General features: G+C 41.7%; 1 protein-coding gene across 2 annotated transcripts in view; it reads right to left on the bottom strand.

Annotated features, from left to right (window-relative positions):
- Positions 1-9,094: 9,094 nt before the first annotated feature.
- snx27a (sorting nexin 27a) overlaps positions 9,095-20,803 on the bottom strand; it is a 47,325-nt gene continuing 35,616 nt past the window's right edge. The window contains exons 9-14 of one of the 2 annotated variants that reach the window (XM_014142098.2): positions 18,729-18,878; positions 18,438-18,566; positions 14,742-14,801; positions 13,542-13,590; positions 13,221-13,389; positions 9,095-12,923 (exon numbers count right to left, since the gene is read on the bottom strand). In XM_014142098.2, coding sequence (XP_013997573.1) covers positions 13,235-13,389; positions 13,542-13,590; positions 14,742-14,801; positions 18,438-18,566; positions 18,729-18,878 — 543 coding nt within the window. In that variant the 3' untranslated portion in view covers positions 9,095-12,923; positions 13,221-13,234. The remainder of the gene's footprint in view (positions 12,924-13,220; positions 13,390-13,541; positions 13,591-14,741; positions 14,802-18,437; positions 18,567-18,728; positions 18,879-20,803) is intronic. The other variant, XM_014142099.2, reaches the window with a different exon arrangement.

Genomic DNA, 20,803 nt, shown 5'->3' with positions numbered 1-20,803 from the left:
GCATATCTCATTGGCTCCAAAGTGAAAGCTTAAAGGAAAATACCACTCAAAAACTTTTAAGTGGTCTTTTGGTATTATCTTTAATTAGTCTACTGTTGACATAGTCTTAAAATGTTTTGCATGTCAGCAGTCAAGTTTCTAAGATATAGGATTTTCAAGAAGCAATGTCACATCATCATGATGTGGCAAGTGACACTTTGCTTCTTGAAAGTCCAATATGTTGAAAAGTCGACTGCTGACATGCAAAAACATTGGGGCTGTATTAACAGTAGACTAATGAAAACAATACCATAATATAGTTTGAGTATTTTTCCTATAATATAGTGTATGTGAGGAACATGAAGGAAAGAGTGAGCCTCAAACCTCAAGATGAACACACAAATGACTTGATTTAAAATGACACAATTGTCATTGTTATATTACACAATATGGTTGATCATTTATAGGAGTTAAAAAATGTCGATATTTTAATTATTTCCAAATTCAACGTATAGTTACTAAAATATATTTCCTATAGTTATTTTAAAGACCACAGAGAGCTCCTGGAAGATCTCACATCTCTCGCTCCATCTCTTTCTCTCTATAAACTGACAGATCTCCTTCCTTCAGGGAAAACTTCAAGTTGGGAGTAGGCGGACTGACTTTCTCTGGCACAAACACAAGTATAGAAATATTTCTCATCCCCAAATAAATAACTTTTTTTTTTACTATCCTTGCCTTCCTTTCCTCAATGGACACTGGTGCTGATATACATAAGAGAAAAATGACAGAGGGGCAGAGAAAGTGCTGACACGCAGCGTGCGCCGGACAGGGTTTTAATTGATCACATGTCCAGGAAGAGAGGGAAGGGAAGGAGAGTTAACGGAGGAGAGAGGCCATGCTCGGTAATTCTCTGAATTTATGAGAGAGGACCAGGGGGATAGCCGCTTGACAAAGTATAACTCAGTCACACAATACACTAGTGTTTCCCAACCCTGGTCCTCGAGTCCCCCCCCCCAACAGTACAAATGTTTATTGTAACCCAGGGCAAGCACACCTGATTCAACTAATCATCAAGCCCTCAATGAGTTGAATGAGCTGTGTTTGTCAAGGGCAACAACGAAACTGTGTACTGTTGGGGGTACTCAAGGACCAGGGTTGGGAAACACTGCAATACACCACAATGCAAAATATGTGGTATATTACAGTGCGCGCCACCTAAGCGTTTTTTTGGGGTCGCCTAATGCCAAACAGTGTAAACTTAAAACGACTAAAGCCAGATATAAAGTATGTAAAAAACATAATGGACGTATACACTTTGAGAACTAATAAAATCACCTAAATAAAAGCTAGACAGTCAGGGAGAATTGAAATTGTCAAAACCAATTAATTTAGCACTATTCATTTTGTTATTGTTTGAGCAAAAGAACATCGAAAATACATATCGTTGTAGGAAATTATACTGAACAAAAATATAAACGCAACATGCAACAAAATGTCAATGATTTTACTGAGTTACAGTTCATATAAGGAAATCAGTCAATTTAAATAAATACATTAGGCCCTAATCTATGGATTTCACATGGCTGGGCAAAGGCGCAGCCATGGGTGGGAGGGCATAGGCCCACCCACTGGGGAGCCAGGCCCAGCCAATCAGAATTAGTTTTTCCCCACAAAAGGATTTTAATACAGACAGAAATACTCCTCGGTTTCGTCACCTATCCAGGGGGATGGTCTCAGATGATCCCACAGGTGAAGAAGCTGGATGTAGAGGTCCTGGGTGGGCATGGTTACATGTGGTCTGCGGTTGTGAGGCCGTTTGGACGCACTGCCAAATTCTCTAAAACGACGTTATGGCTTATGGTAGAGAAATTAAAATTAAATTCTCTGGCAACAGCTCTGGTGGACATATCCTGCTGTCAGCATGCCAATTGCCCGCTCCCTCAAAACTTGAAGAATCTGTGACATGGTGTGTGACAAAATGCACATTTTAGAGTGGCCTTTTATTTCCCCAGCACAAGGTACAACTGTTCAATCAGCTTCTTGATATTCCACACCTGTCAGGTGGATGGATTAGCTTGGGAAAAGAGAGATGCTCACAAACAGGGATGTAAACAAATTTGTGCACAACATTTGCGTATGGAACATTTCCGGGGTCTTTAATTTCAGCTCATGAAACATGGGACCAACACGTTACATGTTACGTTTATATTTTTGTTCAGTATGTACAGTCGTGGCCGAAAGTTTTGAGAATGACACAAATATTCATTTCCACAAAGTTTGCTGCTTCAGTGTCTTTAGATATTTTTGTCAGATGTTACTATGGAATACTGAAGTATAATTACAAGCATTTCATAAGTGTCAAAGGCTTTTTTTGACAATTACATGAAGTTGATGCAAAGAGTCAATATTTGCAGTGTTGACCCTTCTTTTCAAGACCTCTGCAATCCACCCTGGCATGCTGTCAATTAACTTCTGGGCCACATCCTGACTGATGGCAGCCCATTCTTGCAGAATCAATGCTTGGAGTTTGTCAGAATTTGTGGGTTTTTGTTTGTCCACCCACCTCCTGAGAAGGATTGACCACAAGTTCTCAATGGGATTAAGGTCTGGGGAGTTTCCTGGCCATGGACCCAAAAGATCAATGTTTTGTTCCCCGAGCCACTTAGTGATCACTTTTGCCTTATGGCAAGGTGCTCCATCATGCTGGAAAACGCATTGTTCGTCACCAAACTGTTCCTGGATGGTTGGGAGAAGTTGCTCTCGGAGGATGTGTTGGTACCATTCTTTATTCATGGCTGTGTTCTTAGGCAAAATTGTCCTCGTCTCCAGCCTTGTCCTCGTCAACACTCACACCTGTGTTAACCAGAGAATCACTGACATGATGTCAGCTGTTCCTTTTGTGGCAGGGCTGAAATGCAGTGGAAATGTTTTTTGGGGGATTCAGTTAATTTGCATGGCAAAGAGGTATTTTGCAATTAATTGCAATTCATCTGATCACTCTTCATAACATTCTGGAGTACATGCAAATTGACATCACGCAAACTGAGGCAGCAGACTTTGAAAATGTATATTTGTGTCATTCTCATAACTTTTGGCCACGACTGTATACTACCGGTCAAAAGTTTTAGAACACCTACTGATTCAAGGGTTTTTCTTTATTTTTACTAATTTTCTACATTATAGAATAATAGTGAAGACATCAAAACTATGACATAATACATATAGAATCATGTAGTAACCAACAAAGCGTTAAACAAATCAAAATATATTTTATATTTGAGATTCTTCAAATAGCCACCTGTTGCCTTCATGACAGCTTTGCACACTCTTGGCATTCTCTCAACCAGCTTCATGAGGTAGTCCCCTGGAATGCATTTCAATTAACAGGTGTGCCATGTTAAATTAATTTGTGGAATTTCTTACCTTAACGCGTTTGAGCCAATCAGTTGTATTGTGACAAGGAGGGGGGGGGGGGGGTATACAGAAGATGGTCTTTTAGCAAATAGGGCTAAGTCCAGATTGCTACAAAGAAACCACTACTAAAGGACACCAATAATAAGAAGAGACTTGCTTGGGCCAAGAAACACGAGCAATGGACATTAGACCGAACGAAATCTGTCCTTTGTTGTGGAGTCCAAATTTGAGATTTTTTGTTCCTACCGCTGTGTCTTTGTGAGACGCGGTGTGGGTGAACGGATGATCTCTGCATGTGTGGTTCCCACCGTAATGCATGGAGTAGGTGTTATGGTGTGGGAGTGCTCTGCTGGTGACACTGTCTGTGATTTATTTAGAATTCAAGGCACACTTAACCAGCATGGCTACCACAGCATTCTGCAGCGATAAGCCATTCCATCTGGTTTGGGCTTCGTGGAACTATCATTTGTTTTCAACAGGACAATGACCCAACACACCTCCCGGCTGTGTAAGGGCTATTCTACCAAGAAGGAGAGTGATGGAGTACTGCATCAGATGACCTGGCCTCCACAATCCCCCGACCTCAACAAAATTGACATGGTTTGGGATGAGTCAGACTGCAGAGTGAAGGAAAAGCAGCCAACAAGTGCTCAGCATGTGGGAACTCCTTCAAGATTGTTGGAAATGCATTCCAGCTGGTTGAGAGAATGACAAGAGTGTGCAAAGCAAAGGGTGGTTATTTGAAGAATCTCAAATATATTTTGATTTGTTTAACACTTTTTTCGTTCCTACATGATTCCATATGTGTTATTTCATAGTTTTGATGTCTTCACTATTATTATACAATGTGAAAATAAAGAAAAACCCTTGAATGAGTAGGTGTCCTGAAACTTTTGACTGGTAGTGTGTGTGTGTGTGTTTGTGTGTACATCTCCGTCTCTCTCAGGGTGTGTGGTCAGTGTTTGAGCTTCAGTGTGTTACTCAGTCAGTGTGTCAGACGGATGGCGGGGCTATACTTATTATAGCAGCTGTTCTTGTACTGTAGGCTGTCTGACTGGGTAATTCTCTCTTTTCGATCCTCTCTCTTTCCCTCTTTCAGAAGCACTTGGGTTGGCAATGTGCAGTGTTGGCACTCTGAGCTCTCAAATTTACTGGGTTCACTCAGATGGAAAAAGAAGAGAGTAGATAAGGAGTATGTGTGTGTGCCCATGCTGTTGTTTGTGTGTGTGTAGAGGAATGCGTGTGTGCATGCTTCAAATCAATCAGTTGTTTTCTCACTCCTTCTCAGTATCAGTTAATGAGCAAGTGCGTAGCCAATGCACTCTCCACACCGAGAGACATTTCTCCAGGCGGCCAATTGAAGAGTACCCGGCTGGAAACATTACCCCTTAGACTGTTTGAGTATGTGTGAATGGGCGCTGCAATTGTGCATTAAAATATACATTACTGCAGAGCACAGGCGGAATGAAAACCTGCAGCTCGATTTGAGACAAACACATGCCTGCGGCAGACATAGACCAGTTACACACACACACGCACACACCTGTTAATACTGCACACACTGCAAACATAATTTACATAGCACAAAAACATCCATTACACACACACCGAATAAATGCACAAGGCTTGTAGGTCCACATCCTTATATATATTTTTTTTAAAAGCCTCTCAGAACCCCCCACCCCTACCGTTTGCTCTGTTTCCCTCGGACCATATTCCCGATGTGCAGATGATCAATACCTTTTAATTACCGGTCGGCCGGGAGCGCTGGTCGATAGAGCTGATGTGAAGCAGAGTGAGAGAGACAGAAAGGAGAGAGAGTGAGAGGCAGAGACCTGCTCCAGACCGTGATTGATGCCCGTACCCGCCTGGTCCCACCTGGGGACTGCCTTGATTAAATATGCGTCCCAAATGGTACCCTACATCCTATTTGGGCCCATATGGCTCTGGTCAAAAGCAGTGCACCATAGGGAACAGAGTGCCATTCAGGATGTAGACTAAGCCTGCCAAGCCACATTCACTCACCATGCTGACTGTCATTCAGCTGTCCCAAACCTCTGCGGTCACAAGATTAAGTGGCCAGCTGGTTGTGGGCGTTTAGTGGGCTAATGAGGGTATTCTAGTTTAGTCGTAAATCAAGGTTGGACAGTTTGAGGCGGACCGAAACATGGGTCAATTGACTTTTATACTGGGTCTTTATTGATTAACTTCTCTAGGGTAGGGGGCAGTATTTTGATATCCGGATGAAAGGCATGCCCAAATTAAACTGCCTGCTACTCAGGCTCAGAAGGTAGGATATGTATATTATTAGTAGATTTGGATAGAAAACACTGAAGTTTCTAAAACTGTTTGAATGATGTCTGTCTGTGAGTATAACAGAACTCATATGGCAGGCAAAAACCTGAGAAAAATCCAACCGGGAAGTGTGGAAATCTGAGGTTTGTAGTTTTTCAAGTGATTGCCTATACAGTATACAGTGACTTAGGGTTAATTTTGCACTTCCTAAGGCTTCCACTAGATGTCAACAGTCAGAACATTGTTTCATGCTTCTACTGTGAATATGGATAGAATAAGAGCTCCTGGAAGTAGATGAGTGAGAAAATGACATGAGCTCAGAGGCGCACGCTCACGTGAGAGTGAGCTGTGTTCCTTTCTTTTCTGAAGACATTGGAATTGTCTGGTTGGAATATTACTGAAGATTTATGTTAAAAACGTCCTAAAGATTGATGCTATACATCGTTTGACATATTTCTACGAACGGAAATATAACTTTTTTTGACTTTTCGTCGTGACATGTTGCGCGTGCTTACTGCATTTAGAGTAGTGGACTGAACGCGCGAACAAAAAGGAGGTATTTGGACATAAATTATGGACTTTATCGAACAAAACAAACATTTATTCTGGAACTGGGATTCCTGGGAGTGCATTCTGATGAAGATCATGAAAGGTAAGTGAATATTTATAATGTAATTTTTGTCTTTTCTGTATGGCTTGTTAGTGCTGTACTCAGATTATTGCAAACTTTGCTTTCGCCGTAAAGCTTTTTTGAAATCTGACACAGCAGTTGCATTAAGGAGAAGTGTAGCTATAATTCTTTAAATAACTTGAATATTTTATCAACGTTTATGAGTATTTCTGTAAATTGATGTGCTCATTCACCGGATGTTTTGGGAGGAAAAACATTTCTGAACATTACACGCCAATGTAAAAATGTTTTTTTTAAAAAATATAAATATGAACTTTATCGAGCAAAACATACATGTATTGTGTAACATGAAGACCTATGAGTGCCACCTGATGAAGATCAAAGGTTAGTGATTAATTTTAGCTGTATTTCTGGTTTTTGTGACGCCTCTCCTTGCTTGGAAAATGGCTGTGTGGTTTTTCTTGTTTAGGTGCTGTCCTAACATAATCTAATGTTATGCTTCGCCGTAAAGCCTTTTTGAAATCAGACAATGTGGTTGGATTAACGAGAAGTGTATCTTTAAAATGGGATATAATAGTTGTATGTTTGAGAAATTTGAATTATGAGATTTTTGTTGTTTTGAATTTGCCACCCTGCTATTTCACTGGTTGTTGAATAGTGTCCCCCGCAGGTGGGACGCTAGCATCCCACATACCCCAGAGAGGTAAGTCCGGAACATCATTCTTTAGGTAGAAATGGACATGAAGATGGAGAGAGAGGCACCTGGAACAGCTATGATGGTCAGGGTTCAAAGTGCACGTGGTTGAATTAAATTGTAGCTCAGACTTCCATGATCAATGGGGGAAAAAAAGAGAATCAATTAATATTAGTTCATGAACAATGTTGAACTCAAACTGAAGACAAAAGTACCTTTATCACTAGTGCGATTAACTGACATTTTCATTATTAAATAAGTAATTGATGTCTGTTCAATTATTTGAATTCCATTTATTTTTCTGTGCACATTGCGTAGTTTCTCTAGAGATTAATCAGATGAAGCCCGAACGGTGCGATGTAGTAGGGAGTTGTAGTTTGCAACAGGCCAATATTCTACATAGTTTAGCGTAGAAAACGTGGTTATTAACTACAATGACCATAATCCATTGCGAGCCTACGTGTTTGGTCTGTTTCTTTGCTACTACTACATTAGAGACAGAAGAATGCGCGATCCAGAGTGATTGTGAGCAGTTGCTTCGTGAGGTATCGCTAGGTGAAAATTCATGATCTAAGTGATAGTTGGTATTCAGCAGTCATAAAAGTATGCCTTATTTACTTTGAAGAACTACTAAAGTTGTAATTTTGCCAGACATAGGCAGGTCTAGAGAGATTAGATGATAATATACACAACTTAAATATTGAATCAAAGTAACGTGAATAAATGGTCATAAGTAAATGGGAAGACACTACCATCATGGGACTTGTATTAATTGTTTTATTCTGTGTTACAGCATTCAACCCACGATGCATAATGATTTTTTTAATAATTGTTTATACCGACCTCAAAAAGCACTAATCGCTCAGCACTATTATACACTGCTAACCTAAAAATGTACTATCAGGTAAATGGTAGCTATGTAATTCCCTTTTAACGAGGGCCCATTTAGGCTCTGGTCAAAAGTAGTGCAAAATGACTGTTTAGACACGCAACACAATTGAGCTTTTGCCCAATTCTGGCCAGTCTGTGTAAACACAGCCCATGTAGGGAATAGGGTGCCATTTGGGTCTCAGCCGGGGACTTTATTGGGGCCCATTACCACTGGGGTGCCAGGTTTGACATACAGCTGCAGCCTCTCGAAGATTAGAGCAGTCAGCAGTGCAGCTCTAATCGATTGGCCCCTGAGCCCTATATACATTTACCTGAACAAACCAAATTCCTCTACCATAATGAGAAATCTAAATAAGCCATTTGTTGAGGCTAAGGGGGAGCGAGCAATTAAGGATCACATGAGCAATTCTGGATAATTTGTGTAACTGTTTTTTTTTTTTTAGTAAGACTCCATTTCATCTGTGCTTGTGCTAGGCCTAACAAGCTGCCTTATGTCATAGTGCCATCACAGAAACATGGTAATGTATGACTGACTGACAGCACAATGACAGTATAATAAAGAACTTTGCAGGGAGTGCCCATCGAAACTTTAACTTTTGTCAGTGTTCCCTACTACAGGTTTTTTAGGGCACTATTCTGACAGGTTTTACAAATCTGACTTTTTGAAAGAGCGATCAACAGTCAGAAAAGTGTCTCCTCACCCCAGCAGCAGGGATAGACTGGGACCAGAAATCAACCCAGGCATTTCCAACACACCAGCCCATTTTTTCCCTTTGAGGCCCCCACACCGGCCCCCAAAACAAGCAAAATAATTACAATTTTGCCCAAAATAAACGAATAAAATAAATATATAAGGCCTACTGGGCTAAAGATGGACCAGCCCATCTGGCATTTTCCAGAATTGCCCTTTGGCCAGTCCATCCCTACCCAGGGGGGTAATGAAGACTTCACAGGAGCAGAACCCAGACATCAGTGATATCCCTGTGGAGAATAACAATCCATGCATTGATAAGCAGCACCTGAGTACTTTATCAAAATGACAGTAGGAGGTAATGAGTTGTTCCAACAACAAATTGAGCTAATTACTAACTTCACATTCAGCATGCAAGTGTGTGTGACCACAAACAATTATAGTCTTTGCCCTAGGGATGAACAGGAAAAAACTACAGTAAAAACATTGAACACAATTTTTCTTCAATATCATTTTATTTAAAATAATGTTACAATGTTTCTCTACATGACATTTCCAAACCTGTAATATTTTTTCCTTTTTATATTGGTTATTAAACCTTCATATATTTTAAGATATAAAAAAACGTTCCATTTTGTGTTACAGTATCAGTTGTTTATTCATGTTTTTAGTTTTAGTCTTTAGTCTTGCTTCCCCAAATACCCTACAGTAGTACTAGGACACTACACTATGATTTCCCACAGCTTTAATAATTTGCTGAAATAAATTAAAGTTTTCAATTGAGAGAGAGTGCATTTTTATCCAAAGGACATTTTTAGGAATCATTTACAAGTTATGCTGAAGACAAAATATAAACATGTCTAGGTTTTAATGTTGCCTACTGTACTTGACATGGAACAAAAGCCCTGCTCATGTGAAACGTAAAGAACAGAAATCCATGTTTTACCTACACAAAGAAGGCTAACAGTCGGAAAACAGCATTTACACCATGTTAGTTAGTCGTTTAGAATGCCTAGCTCAAGTGTTAAGAAGCGTGTGCTATCCTTTAATGCCAGGGTGCTTTCAACAGGGCAAAACATTTTGGAACGTTCAGATATAAAAATGTAGAACAAACACCCCTTCCGACATGTAGAATAAGGAGTTTGGCTACTGAACGTGGCCCCGTTTTTTCACTCTTATATTAATGTAGTGGTGGCTGAATCTACAACAACAGTGTCAAGCTGCTATCAGAGGACACTGACCTTTTAATAATACTGCAAACAAAAAGGTAGGGGTGAAAGACCTTTTGAAATACATTCGATCGGGGAGACATGATCACTCTCTTACAACTGACATTATAGAGATGCAGCAAAGTAAGCACAGGTGACTAGCGTTATTAAAGCTCGGAACAAATGAGTCACAAAGACAACATCTTAGCATCCCCGGCATCTCACTGGCTCCTACTCCCTGTAACCATGACGATGGACCACTGACAACCCACTCCACATACAAGTGTGTGCACCTGTGTATGTGAATTTGTATGCATGCGCCCCTGTACTTCCAGGGTATGAGAGCCAACAGACAGCACCTGCTACAGCCTAGGGACGTAGACCGAAGTCTGTCAAAGGCTTTTTTCCCCACAAGAACAGATACCATCGCGACGACATCAAACATTAAAGAACATTAACATGAATACGTTATAAGGGTGAGTGAGTGAGTGAGTCAGTTTTGTTATGCGGTCTGGGGCGAGACTGGGCATGCTCACACAGCGTAGTGCTGCTAAGGCAACCACATCTAGTCTGATGGCAGACCAACCTGGAGTGGAAGAACGGAACACTGGCACGCAGAACGGACGGACACACACACACACACACACACACACACACACACACACACACACACACACACCTGCTCGTTGTCCCTCTCCCCCCTCTCAAAAATCACACACACGTTCTTTATGTCATCCATCTCTAAACTGGCTGTCAAAACGAACAGGCAGCACCTCAATTGCACATCTTTAGCATTTCTTTCAGAATGCAGCTGTGGTGTTTATAGCGGAAATGCTAGTGTAGCGTTTGTCATTGGTTATTCTCCTTTCGGAAGGCAAGCAGTGCAGAACCATTCAATTAAGAATGGTAAAATGTTACACCTGTCAAACTTCAGTAATATCCTTTATTTAAACATAGTTTCTGCTACAGAGAGGGACAGGAGAGAGAGGGGCTGAGGCATAGAAGAGGTGTGAGCTAACCTTACACAGCTTGAAAAGGCTGCAAGGCGGCGCTCACTAGGGGAAATGCCTCCCATCCATCTATCTGCACAGCTGTCACCCTGCACAACCCTCTCTGTGTTCTGTCCCAAGTGGCACCGTATTGCCTATGTAGTGCACTACTTTTTGACCAGAGCCATCAAGAGGTGCACTACATCAGGAATATGGTGCGATTTGGGACTCCGCCCTGGTCTTTATCTGCTGCCTCAAAACCTAAACCCCCATATATCACATCCTAATCATGCCTACTGCCTTAACAATACTGAGGGTAACACTGGGGTCTATTCATTACGGAGACCGTTTCCAAACCAAAACAGAGAAAGTATATAGATCTCTATCCACCAAATTCAGGTAGGTCCCTCCCAGTTTCATTCCGTTTAAGACAGGTTTTGCAACAGAATCGGCGTAATGAATATGCCCCTGGAGACGCATGCTCACGCCACCTTAATACTGTGACCGTTTGGTTAGACAAGGTGCAATGAGGGGCAGAGAGACAACGTGCATCATAACTGTGGCCATGGTCCCACTTATACACAGACACACACTGGTGCACACACACGGGTAATGGTCAAACTGTAGAGCAGTACTTAGTGGTTGATTTACACTGCCCAGCGGAGCAATCTCTGTCATGTCTGCTGAATACTGACTCAGTAGTACATAGTACTTTAGTAGTACTCTACCGCTCTCTGCTGGCTGCGATAGGCACTGCACCCAACACACTACTTCCATCCCTGTCTGTTTGCTGATCAATACTCAGAGTGGGGGAAATAATAGCTGGTTTCTAGTTTCTCTGAACGTTTAGTTCACAAGGTCAAACCCCGACTTCCTTCAATAGATGGCAACACCACTTTGATGAAAAACACAATTTTACCTCCGAACTTGGAGTTTCTGCTGAATCACCACAAACATTTTAAGGTGATAAAATGTTCACTCTTTTGGTGGTGAACTGCCAACAGACATCAGTCTAGACTAGAGTGTGTTAGAAAGGTTAGAAAATGTGAAAAATAGAGCAAGAATGAGAAGCCAAGAAGGAAGTTTTCCACACGGTTAGAATAAGGAATTAGTTGAGCTCTTATATTAATATATCACTTTAGCAGGTTTTTCTAAAGCATAGCTGTATTGTTTTTATGAACAAAACACAATAACCCCTTGCATCTCCAGTCAGTTACTTTTGTTTCCTATGCTTTTGAAAAGCATAAGCTGGTGCCCAAAAAATTAGAAGATGTGCTGACTAACGGCGAGTAAACTATAGGCTATAAAAATAGAGTTGCACACACACATATAGATAAGCTGCCATTAATTTGTTAAGTTAACCACACAACTAATTACTGGGAGCTTATATTGTGCAACAACTGTTTTTATAGCCTGCAGCTTTTGACGGATAACCTTTTGTTTCTTATCCCCCCTTATCCAGAAAACCTAATCCATCTGATAATGTCCAGCATCAGGGAAAACCATTGCCAGTGACAATGGTGTCCCGCCCGCCCACCCTCCATTTTGTTTCCCAGCATGTCAGCTTGTAGTTCAGTAGACCAGAGGCACATTGAAAGCATTGGCCCGGACCAAACGTACAGCAGAGCTGGCCGTCACAATCACGTCGCAGATGTCGGCTGGCTTCCTCGCTGAATTAAGGAGTTCTCTTCGTCCAATGGTGCCGCAGACTGCTGTGAACATTGACCAATCGAACTGTACTGTTCTGTTTCCTCAACCAGTGGGGTGGCAGAACTCAGCTAGTGTCCCGCCCCATGTCGGAGGGGTGATGCATGGAGGAAAAAGTATATGCTATTCTATGAACATCTAGTAATGACATTAATGTTTTTTTTCCTTCATTGCTCGTCATCTATCTGAGAATTCCTGGGTTTGTGTGATTTTAAAATCAGTTTCCAGTTGTCATTTGGGGAGTGGATCGCCTAAGTACTCTTAGTTTTTTTTTGTTTCTTTTGCAGATGTCAATCTCGGTTGTGGCTGTGATGGCGTGAGTGGACCGATTCTGGTTCTGGTGGTGGGAGTATTTAGGATGTAGCGATCTCGCCCCCTAGATGGCGCCATCCCTTCTGTGTCTCCAGAGCAGGGAGATATTCTAGAATAGAGAGAAGGTTCAACTCAACCAGGTTCAACTCAACCACTTTCCCTTCCTAACAATGAAGCTGCAGATGTTATAAACAGAGCAGACATAGTGTCCAGTGTCCACTCTACAATTCTGCTTTTGCTGGTTACTTGCTGCCCTTTACCTTTCCTGTTCATTTGCTGCTCACTTTCTTTTGCTATTCACATACCTTTGTTCACTTTGTCTTTACTGGTCACTTTGCATTTGCCATTCATATTACTTTGCTGTTCATTTGCCTTTGCTATATGACAGTCGCCACAGGGTAAATACCTGTCAGTCTGGGATTATTCATCTTTGTGCCTGGGAAGGAAGTGACCTTGATATGGACCACATGGCTGCTGTTCTTTTATGCTCATAAGCATACACCTGTATGTGTGCTCCTGTACACCTCGCCTAAGGAGACGACCAACTTCGCTCTGTTCCCACTCATTCTTACCTACTGGGAATATTGGACGGGGGTGCTTTAAGCTTTCATGTCACTGAGTATAGTGGACTGTTAAAACTTGTGAAATAAGTAGCCTCTTATCAGCAGCATTGTGAACGGTTGATGTGGTTTATGTTGGACAACAAGGCTTTCCAGAGCACACTTACCGTTGTTACTGCAGTTCTGGTTGTCTTTGTCAGAGGCCTCCTCTTCAACCTAACATGTGGAGAGGGAAAGGAGAATGAGTTTTAGAAAATAACTATTGGCGGAGAGAGAGGGAAATGGACATTTAGAGTACCTAATGTTGTAAAATCCATTGTCTAAAACTCTTACAACGGTGAGGGCGGTAGGTAGCCTAGCAGTTAGAGCGTTGGGCCAGTAACTATGGTTGCTGGTTCGAATTCCTGAGCCTTGTGCAAGGCACTTAACCCTAATTTGCTCCAGGGGCGCCATACTACTATGGCTGACCCTGTAAAACAACACATTTCAATTCACCTATCTGGTGTGACAATAAAACATGTCTTTTTTTGTTTAAACAACATTGTAAGACAATGGAATTGTTCTGCCATTGTAATCTTTGGGTGGGTCGCTTAAGTCGAAACAGTAAAAAAATTATGAAAAGGATAATGTAGAAAAGATAATGGACCAATATATATTTTTTAATACTACAATCTTTAAGAACTAATAATCACCAACAAAAAAGCTAGACAGTCAGGGAGAATATATATATTTTTTTATATAAAAAAAAATAGTTGAGCAGTATTAACTTTGTTGTTATGTTTGATCAAAAGAACACTGCATTAGCCATGGCAAAATGCATAGAATTGCAGGAAACTAGCTTGAAAACTAGGGATGTTAATGGTTGACCGGTCATGCTCATCAGTCTATAGGGACATTTTCATAATTTTGTGGAATTAAATTGCTTGTCACCTGTTAGCCAGCGTGAGAGCACCTCAAAAAGCTGGTAGTGAAACATGCTTTTATAATTTCCTTTTTTTAGTTAACCTTTATTTAACTAGGCAAGTCAGTTAAAAACAAATTCTTATTAACAATGACGGCCTAGGAACAGTGGGTTAACTGCCTTGTTCAGGGGCAGAATGACAGATTTGTACCTTGTCAGCTCGGAGATTCGATCCAGCAACCTTTCGTTTACTGGCCCAACGCTCTAACCACTAGGCTACCTGCCGCCCGATCTGATACATTTTCAGTTGGTCACATTATTTTACTGTTTGGATAAAATGTAACCGTTTGTTGACCGGTTAATGGGGCCCTTGTCAAATGTAGTGCACTATAAAGAGAATAAGGTGCCATTTGGGATACAGGCAATTAGTTGTGTATTGGAGGAGAAGGAAGGGTGTGACTCGTACCCGTTTCCTCCACTTGAGCTCACAGAAGACCCTCTCGAAGCACTCATGCATGTAGTTGAACTGGGGAGACGACAAACACACTTTGTTAGAATGAACTGTTCTACATACACTTAACAAAAATATAAAAACATTTACATTTTTGTCATTTAGCAGACGCTCTTATCCAGAGCGACTTACAGTAGTGAATGCATACATTTCATACATAAAAAAAATAAAAACAATTCATACTGGTCCCCCGTTGGAATCGAACCCACAACCCTGGCGTTGCACACACCATGCTGGTGTTGCAAACGCCATGCTCTACCAACTGAGCCACAGGGAAGACTAAAAAATGCAAGTTACACCATGCCCAAACTGTGCATCCACGTGCGCCAATTGATTTTGTTCCCCCACACCAAACGCGATCTCGACACGCAGGTTGAAATATCAAAACAAACTCTGAACCAATTATATTCATTTGGGGACATGTCGAAAAGCATTAAACATTTATGACAATTTAGCTAGCTAGCTTGTAGTTGCTAGCTAATTTGTCCTATTTAGCAAGCTTGTAGTAGCTAGCTAATTTGTCCTATTTAGCTAGCTTGCCGTTGCTAACTAATTTATCATGGGATAAATACATTGTGTTGTTATTTTACCTGAAATACACAAGGTCCTCTACTCCGATAATTAAACCACACATAAAATGGTCAACTGAATTGTTTCTTGTTCTCTCCTCCCAGGCTTTTTCCTTCTTTGGACTTTATATGACGATTGGCATCTAACTTTCATAATAAGGTGTATTACCACAACGAACCGACCTCAGTTCATCTTTCAATCACCTACGTGGGTATAACCAATGAGGAGATGGCACGTGGGTAATATGCTTCTATAAACCAATGAGAAGATGGGAGAGGCAGGACTTGCACTGCGTTCAGCGTCACAAATAGAACTGACTTCTATTTTAGTGCTTGGAAACGCAGACGCTCATTGGCACGCATGAACAGTGTGGGTGCAATGATTGAATAACATGCATGTGTACATTTATTTTTCAATGCTTGCGCACCTTGACGCAAGCAGTGTGGTCAGCATGTTACAGTTCATAGAAGGAAATCAATCAATTTAAATACATAAATTAGACCCTTATCTATTAATTTCACATTACTGGGAATACAGATATGTATCTGTTGGTCACAGATATCTTAAAAACAATGTTGGGGTGTGTATCAGAAAACCAGTCAGTGTCTGGTGTGACCACTATTTGCCACATGCAGCGCGACACATCTCCTTCGCATAGAGGTGATCAGGCTGTTGATTGGAATGTTGTCCCACTCCTCTTCAATGGCTGTGCGAAGTTTCTGGATATTGGCAGGAACTGGAACACGCTGTTGTACAGGTCGATCCAGAGCATCCCAAACATGCTCAATGGGTGACATGTCTGGCGTGTATTAACCTGTTAGGGCTAGGGGGCAGTATTGACACGGCTGGATAAAAAAACATACCCGATTTAATCTGGTTACCACTCCTACCCAGTAACTAGAATATGCATATACTTATTACATATGGATAGAAAACACCCTAAATTTTCTAAAACTGTTTGAATGGTGTCTGTGAGTATAACAGAACTCATTTGGCAGGCAAAACCCTGAGACATTTTCTGACAGGAAGTGGATACCTGATGTGTTGTATTACCTTTAAACCTATCCAATTGAAAAACACAGGGGCTGAGGAATATTTTGGCACTTCCTATTGCTTCCACTAGATGTCACCAGCCTTTACAAAGTGTTTTGAGTCTTCTGGAGGGAGATCTGACCGAACAAGAGCCATGGAACGATGATGGCCCATTAGACACCTGGCGCGAGTTCATGTTGGGTACCCTCGTTCCAATACGTTATAAAAGAGTATGCATTCGTCCACCTTGAATATTATTCATGTTCTGGTTAAAAAAGGCCCTAATGATTTATGCTATACAACGTTTGACATGTTTGAACGAACGTAAATATATTTTTTCCCCTCGTTCATGACGAGAAGTCCGGCTGGCTTAGATCATGTGCTAACAAGACTGAGATTTTTGGACATAAATGATGAGCTTTTTTGAACAAAACTACATTCGTTATGGACCTGTGATACCTGGAAGTGACATCTGATGAAGAGAATCAAAGGTAATGGATTATTTACATAGTATTTTCGATTTTAGATCTCCCCAACATGACGTCTAGTCTGTATCGCAACGCCGTATTTTTCTGGGCGCAGTGCTCAGATTATTGCAAAGTGTGATTTCCCAGTAAGGTTATTTTTAAATCTGGCAAGTTGATTGCGTTCAAAAGATGTAAATCTATAATTCTTTAAATGACAATATAATATTTTACCAATGTTTTCTAATTTTAATTATTTAATTTGTGACGCTGACTTGACTGCCGGTTATTGGAGGGAAACGATTTCCTCAACATCAATGCCATAGTAAAACGCTGTTTTTGGATATAAATATGAACTTGATAGAACTAAAAATGCATGCATTGTCTAACATAATGTCCTAGGAGTGTCATCTGATGGAGATTGTAAAAGGTTAGTGCATCATTTTAGCTGGTTTTATGGTTTTGGTGACCCCGTCTTTGAATTGACAAAACATTACACACAACTCTTGTAAATGTACTGTCCTAACATACTCTAAATTTATGCTTTCGCCGTAAAACCTTTTTGAAATCGTAAAACGTGGTTAGATTAAGGAGATGTTTATCTTTCAAAGGGTGTAAAATAGTTGTATGTTTGAAAAATTTGAATTTTGACATTTATTTGGATTCAAATTTGCCGCTCTTGAAATGCACCTGCTGTTGATGGAGTGCACCACGGGTGGCACGCTAGCGTCCCACCTAGCCCATAGAGGTTAAGGCCATGGAAGAACTGGGACATTGAGCTTCCAGGAATTTCATACAGATCCTTGCGACATGGGGAGGTGCTTTATGCTGAAACATGAGGTGATGGCGGCGGAAGAATGGCACGACAATGGGCCTCAGGATCTCTTCACGTATCTCTGTGCATTAAAATTGCCATCGATAAAATGCAATTGTGTTTGTTGTCCATAGCTTATGCCTGCTCAAACCATAACCCCACCATCGTGCACTCTGTTCACAATGTTGACATCACACTTCTCCAGCGTGCCAGTGGCCATCGAAGGTGAGCATTTGCCCGCTAAAGTCGGTTTGTTCAAACCCACAGTTTCATCAGCTGTCTGGGTGGCTAGACTGTCTAGCTGGCTGGTCTCAGACGATCCAGCAGGTGAAGAAGCCAGATGTGGAAATCCTGGGCTGGCGTGGTTACACATGGTCTGCGGTTGTGATGTCGGTTGGACATACTGACAAATTCTCTAAAACATCGGAGGCGACTTATGGTAGAGAAGTGAACATTTAATTATCTCGCAACAGCTCTGATGAACATTCCTTCAGTAAGCATGCCAACTGCATTCTCGCTCAAAACTTGAGACAAATGTAGCATTATGTTGTGTGACAAAACTGCACATTTTAGAGTGGCCTTTTATTGTCCCCAGCACAAGGTGCACCTGTGTAACAATCATGCTGTTTAATCAGCTTCTTGATATGCCACTCCTGTCAGGTGGATGGATTATCTTGGCAAAGGAGAATTGCTCATTGATGGCTGAACATATTAAAGCAGTGATTTATGGGAGATGTCCTTGTGTATTTTGTCTGTTTATTGTAAACTCACGTATGGTGTGAAGATCTTGACCCAGCGAGGTTTCTTCTCCCCCCTGGCGTACTCAAAGCAGAACGCCATGCCCTCCTCGTCAGTGTCCCAGCGCTGCATCTCCACCCACTCAAACGCTATCACCTGGTTCTGATGGGGCGGGAGAGAGAATGGTAAGTACATACACAGAGTATGAGCCAGAGTATACACAGACATACACTCAAATGTTTTTCCCTTTTGTTCTGTATGTGAGAGAAGCACGGCACACACAATAGAAGTCAGTGTATACACACACACTCCAATCTCACTCACCTCAAGCGTGCCATCCTCTGTGCAGGCGTGCAGTTTGAAGTGGTGCATGCTGATGGCCGTGATGACATGGCCCTTCCTCCGGGAGTCACAGGCGCAGTGGGGGAACATGACCTCGTTGTAGCCCTCACAGGAGCGCAGCAGACTCAGGTACTGACAGACAAGATAGACCGCCATCAACCACACAGTAGGCACCAAACAGGCACATACGCATTCAATATACACATTAATTTATTTATTCCTTATTTTACCAGGTAAATTGACTGAGAATAGCCCTCTGTGCCAGACATCACCTTCTACTATGAAGGAGATGTGAAGTCAATGATCAGAGAGCCTGAGCCCTTCAGCTTAAGAGCATCTCGGCAGGGGCGGTTCTGGGGGAGGGGCCAAGGGGGGCCGGTGCCCCTGTGACAACAATTTTGGACCCCCTTGTGGCCCCCCTAAATGTGGAGTATGACATTTCTTTTACATAACACATTTTTGCTATCGTTCTTTTTTTTTACATCCGTTATTAGACAGTAGCAACGCGAAACACTAATGATTATGAGCATGGTCTTTTGCCTACAATGCAGTGAAGAAAACGATATGATAACAATAACGTCTAATGTAACTGGACCCTCTAACAGTAGCAGTTTTATAATGGCGCCGGAGGAGATGGCCGCCGTTTTACGGTCTCCTAACCAATACGGCAGAAAAGAGCTTCTAGATATCAGGACAGCGATCACTCACCTCGGATTAGACTAAGAGTTTTTCAACAACAACAGCAGCAAGCAGGACTCACACGATATTCTCCAAACACCCCACAGGGCAGACATCCCAATTATTCGCAAAAGGAAGCGACGCAGAGGACGAAGAGCCAGATGCCTCGTCCGGACCCGCAGAAGGCAACTAGGAATGCTGCCATTACCGTCAATATTACTCGCCAACGTGCAATCATTGGACAATAAACTAGATGAGGTACAATCACAAATATCCTACCAATGGGACATCAAAAACTGTAATATCCTATGTTTCACGGAATCGTGGCTGAAAGATGACATGGATATTCAGCTAGCGGGATACACGCTGCACCGGCAAGCTAGAACAGCACACTCCGGTAAGACGAGGGGGGGCGGTCTGTGAATATTTGTAAACAACAGCTGGTGCACGAAATCTAAGGAAGTCTCTAGATTTTGCTCACCTGAAGTAGAGTACATTGTGATAAATTGCAGGCCACACTACTTGCCTAGAGAGTTCTCAGCTATACTTTTCGTGGCTGTTTATTTACCACCACAGACAGATGCCGGCACTAAGACCGCACTCAGCCAGCTGTATAAGGAAATAAGCAAACCGGAAACCACTCACCTAGAGGCGGCGCTCCTAGTGGCCGGAGACTTTAATGCAGGGAAACTTAAATCAGTTGTACCAAATCTCTAACAACATGTTAACCTCTCTAGGGTAGGGGGCAGTATTTTCACATCCGGATAAAAAACGTACCCGATTTAATCTGGTTATTACTCCTGCCCAATTATGCATATAATTGTTTGATTTGGATAGAAAACACCCTAAAGTTTCTAAAACTGTTTGAATGGTGTCTGAGTATAACAGAACTCATATGGCAGGCCAAAACCTGAGAAGATTCTGTACAGGAAGTGCCCTCTCTGACCATTTCTTGGCCTTCTATAGCCTCTTTATCGAAAACAGAGGATCTCTGCTGTAACGTGACATTTTCTAAGGCTCCGATAGGCTCTCAGAAGGCGCCAGAATGTTGAATGATGACTCTGCAGTCCCTGGCTGAAAAACAGTAGCGCATTTGGATAGTGGTCGATCTGAGAACAATGACACGGGTGCGCGCGTGCACGTGAAGAGTCCATTTTCTTCTTTCAGTCTTTGAACGAAAACAACGTCTCCCGGTCGGAATATTATCGCTATTTTACGAGAAAAATCGCATAAAAATTGATTTTAAACAGCGTTTGACATGCTTCGAAGTACGGTAATGGAATATTTTGAATTTTTTTGTCACGACATGCGTCCGTGTGTCACCGTTCGGATAGGGACCTGAACGCACGGACAAAACAGAGGATATTTGAACATAACTA

This window comes from Salmo salar, chromosome ssa14, assembly GCF_905237065.1.
Source record: "Salmo salar chromosome ssa14, Ssal_v3.1, whole genome shotgun sequence".
Classification (NCBI taxonomy): domain Eukaryota; kingdom Metazoa; phylum Chordata; class Actinopteri; order Salmoniformes; family Salmonidae; genus Salmo; species Salmo salar.
The sequence above is the reverse complement of the archived record's forward strand: the minus strand, read 5'-3'. Positions and strand labels throughout refer to the sequence as shown.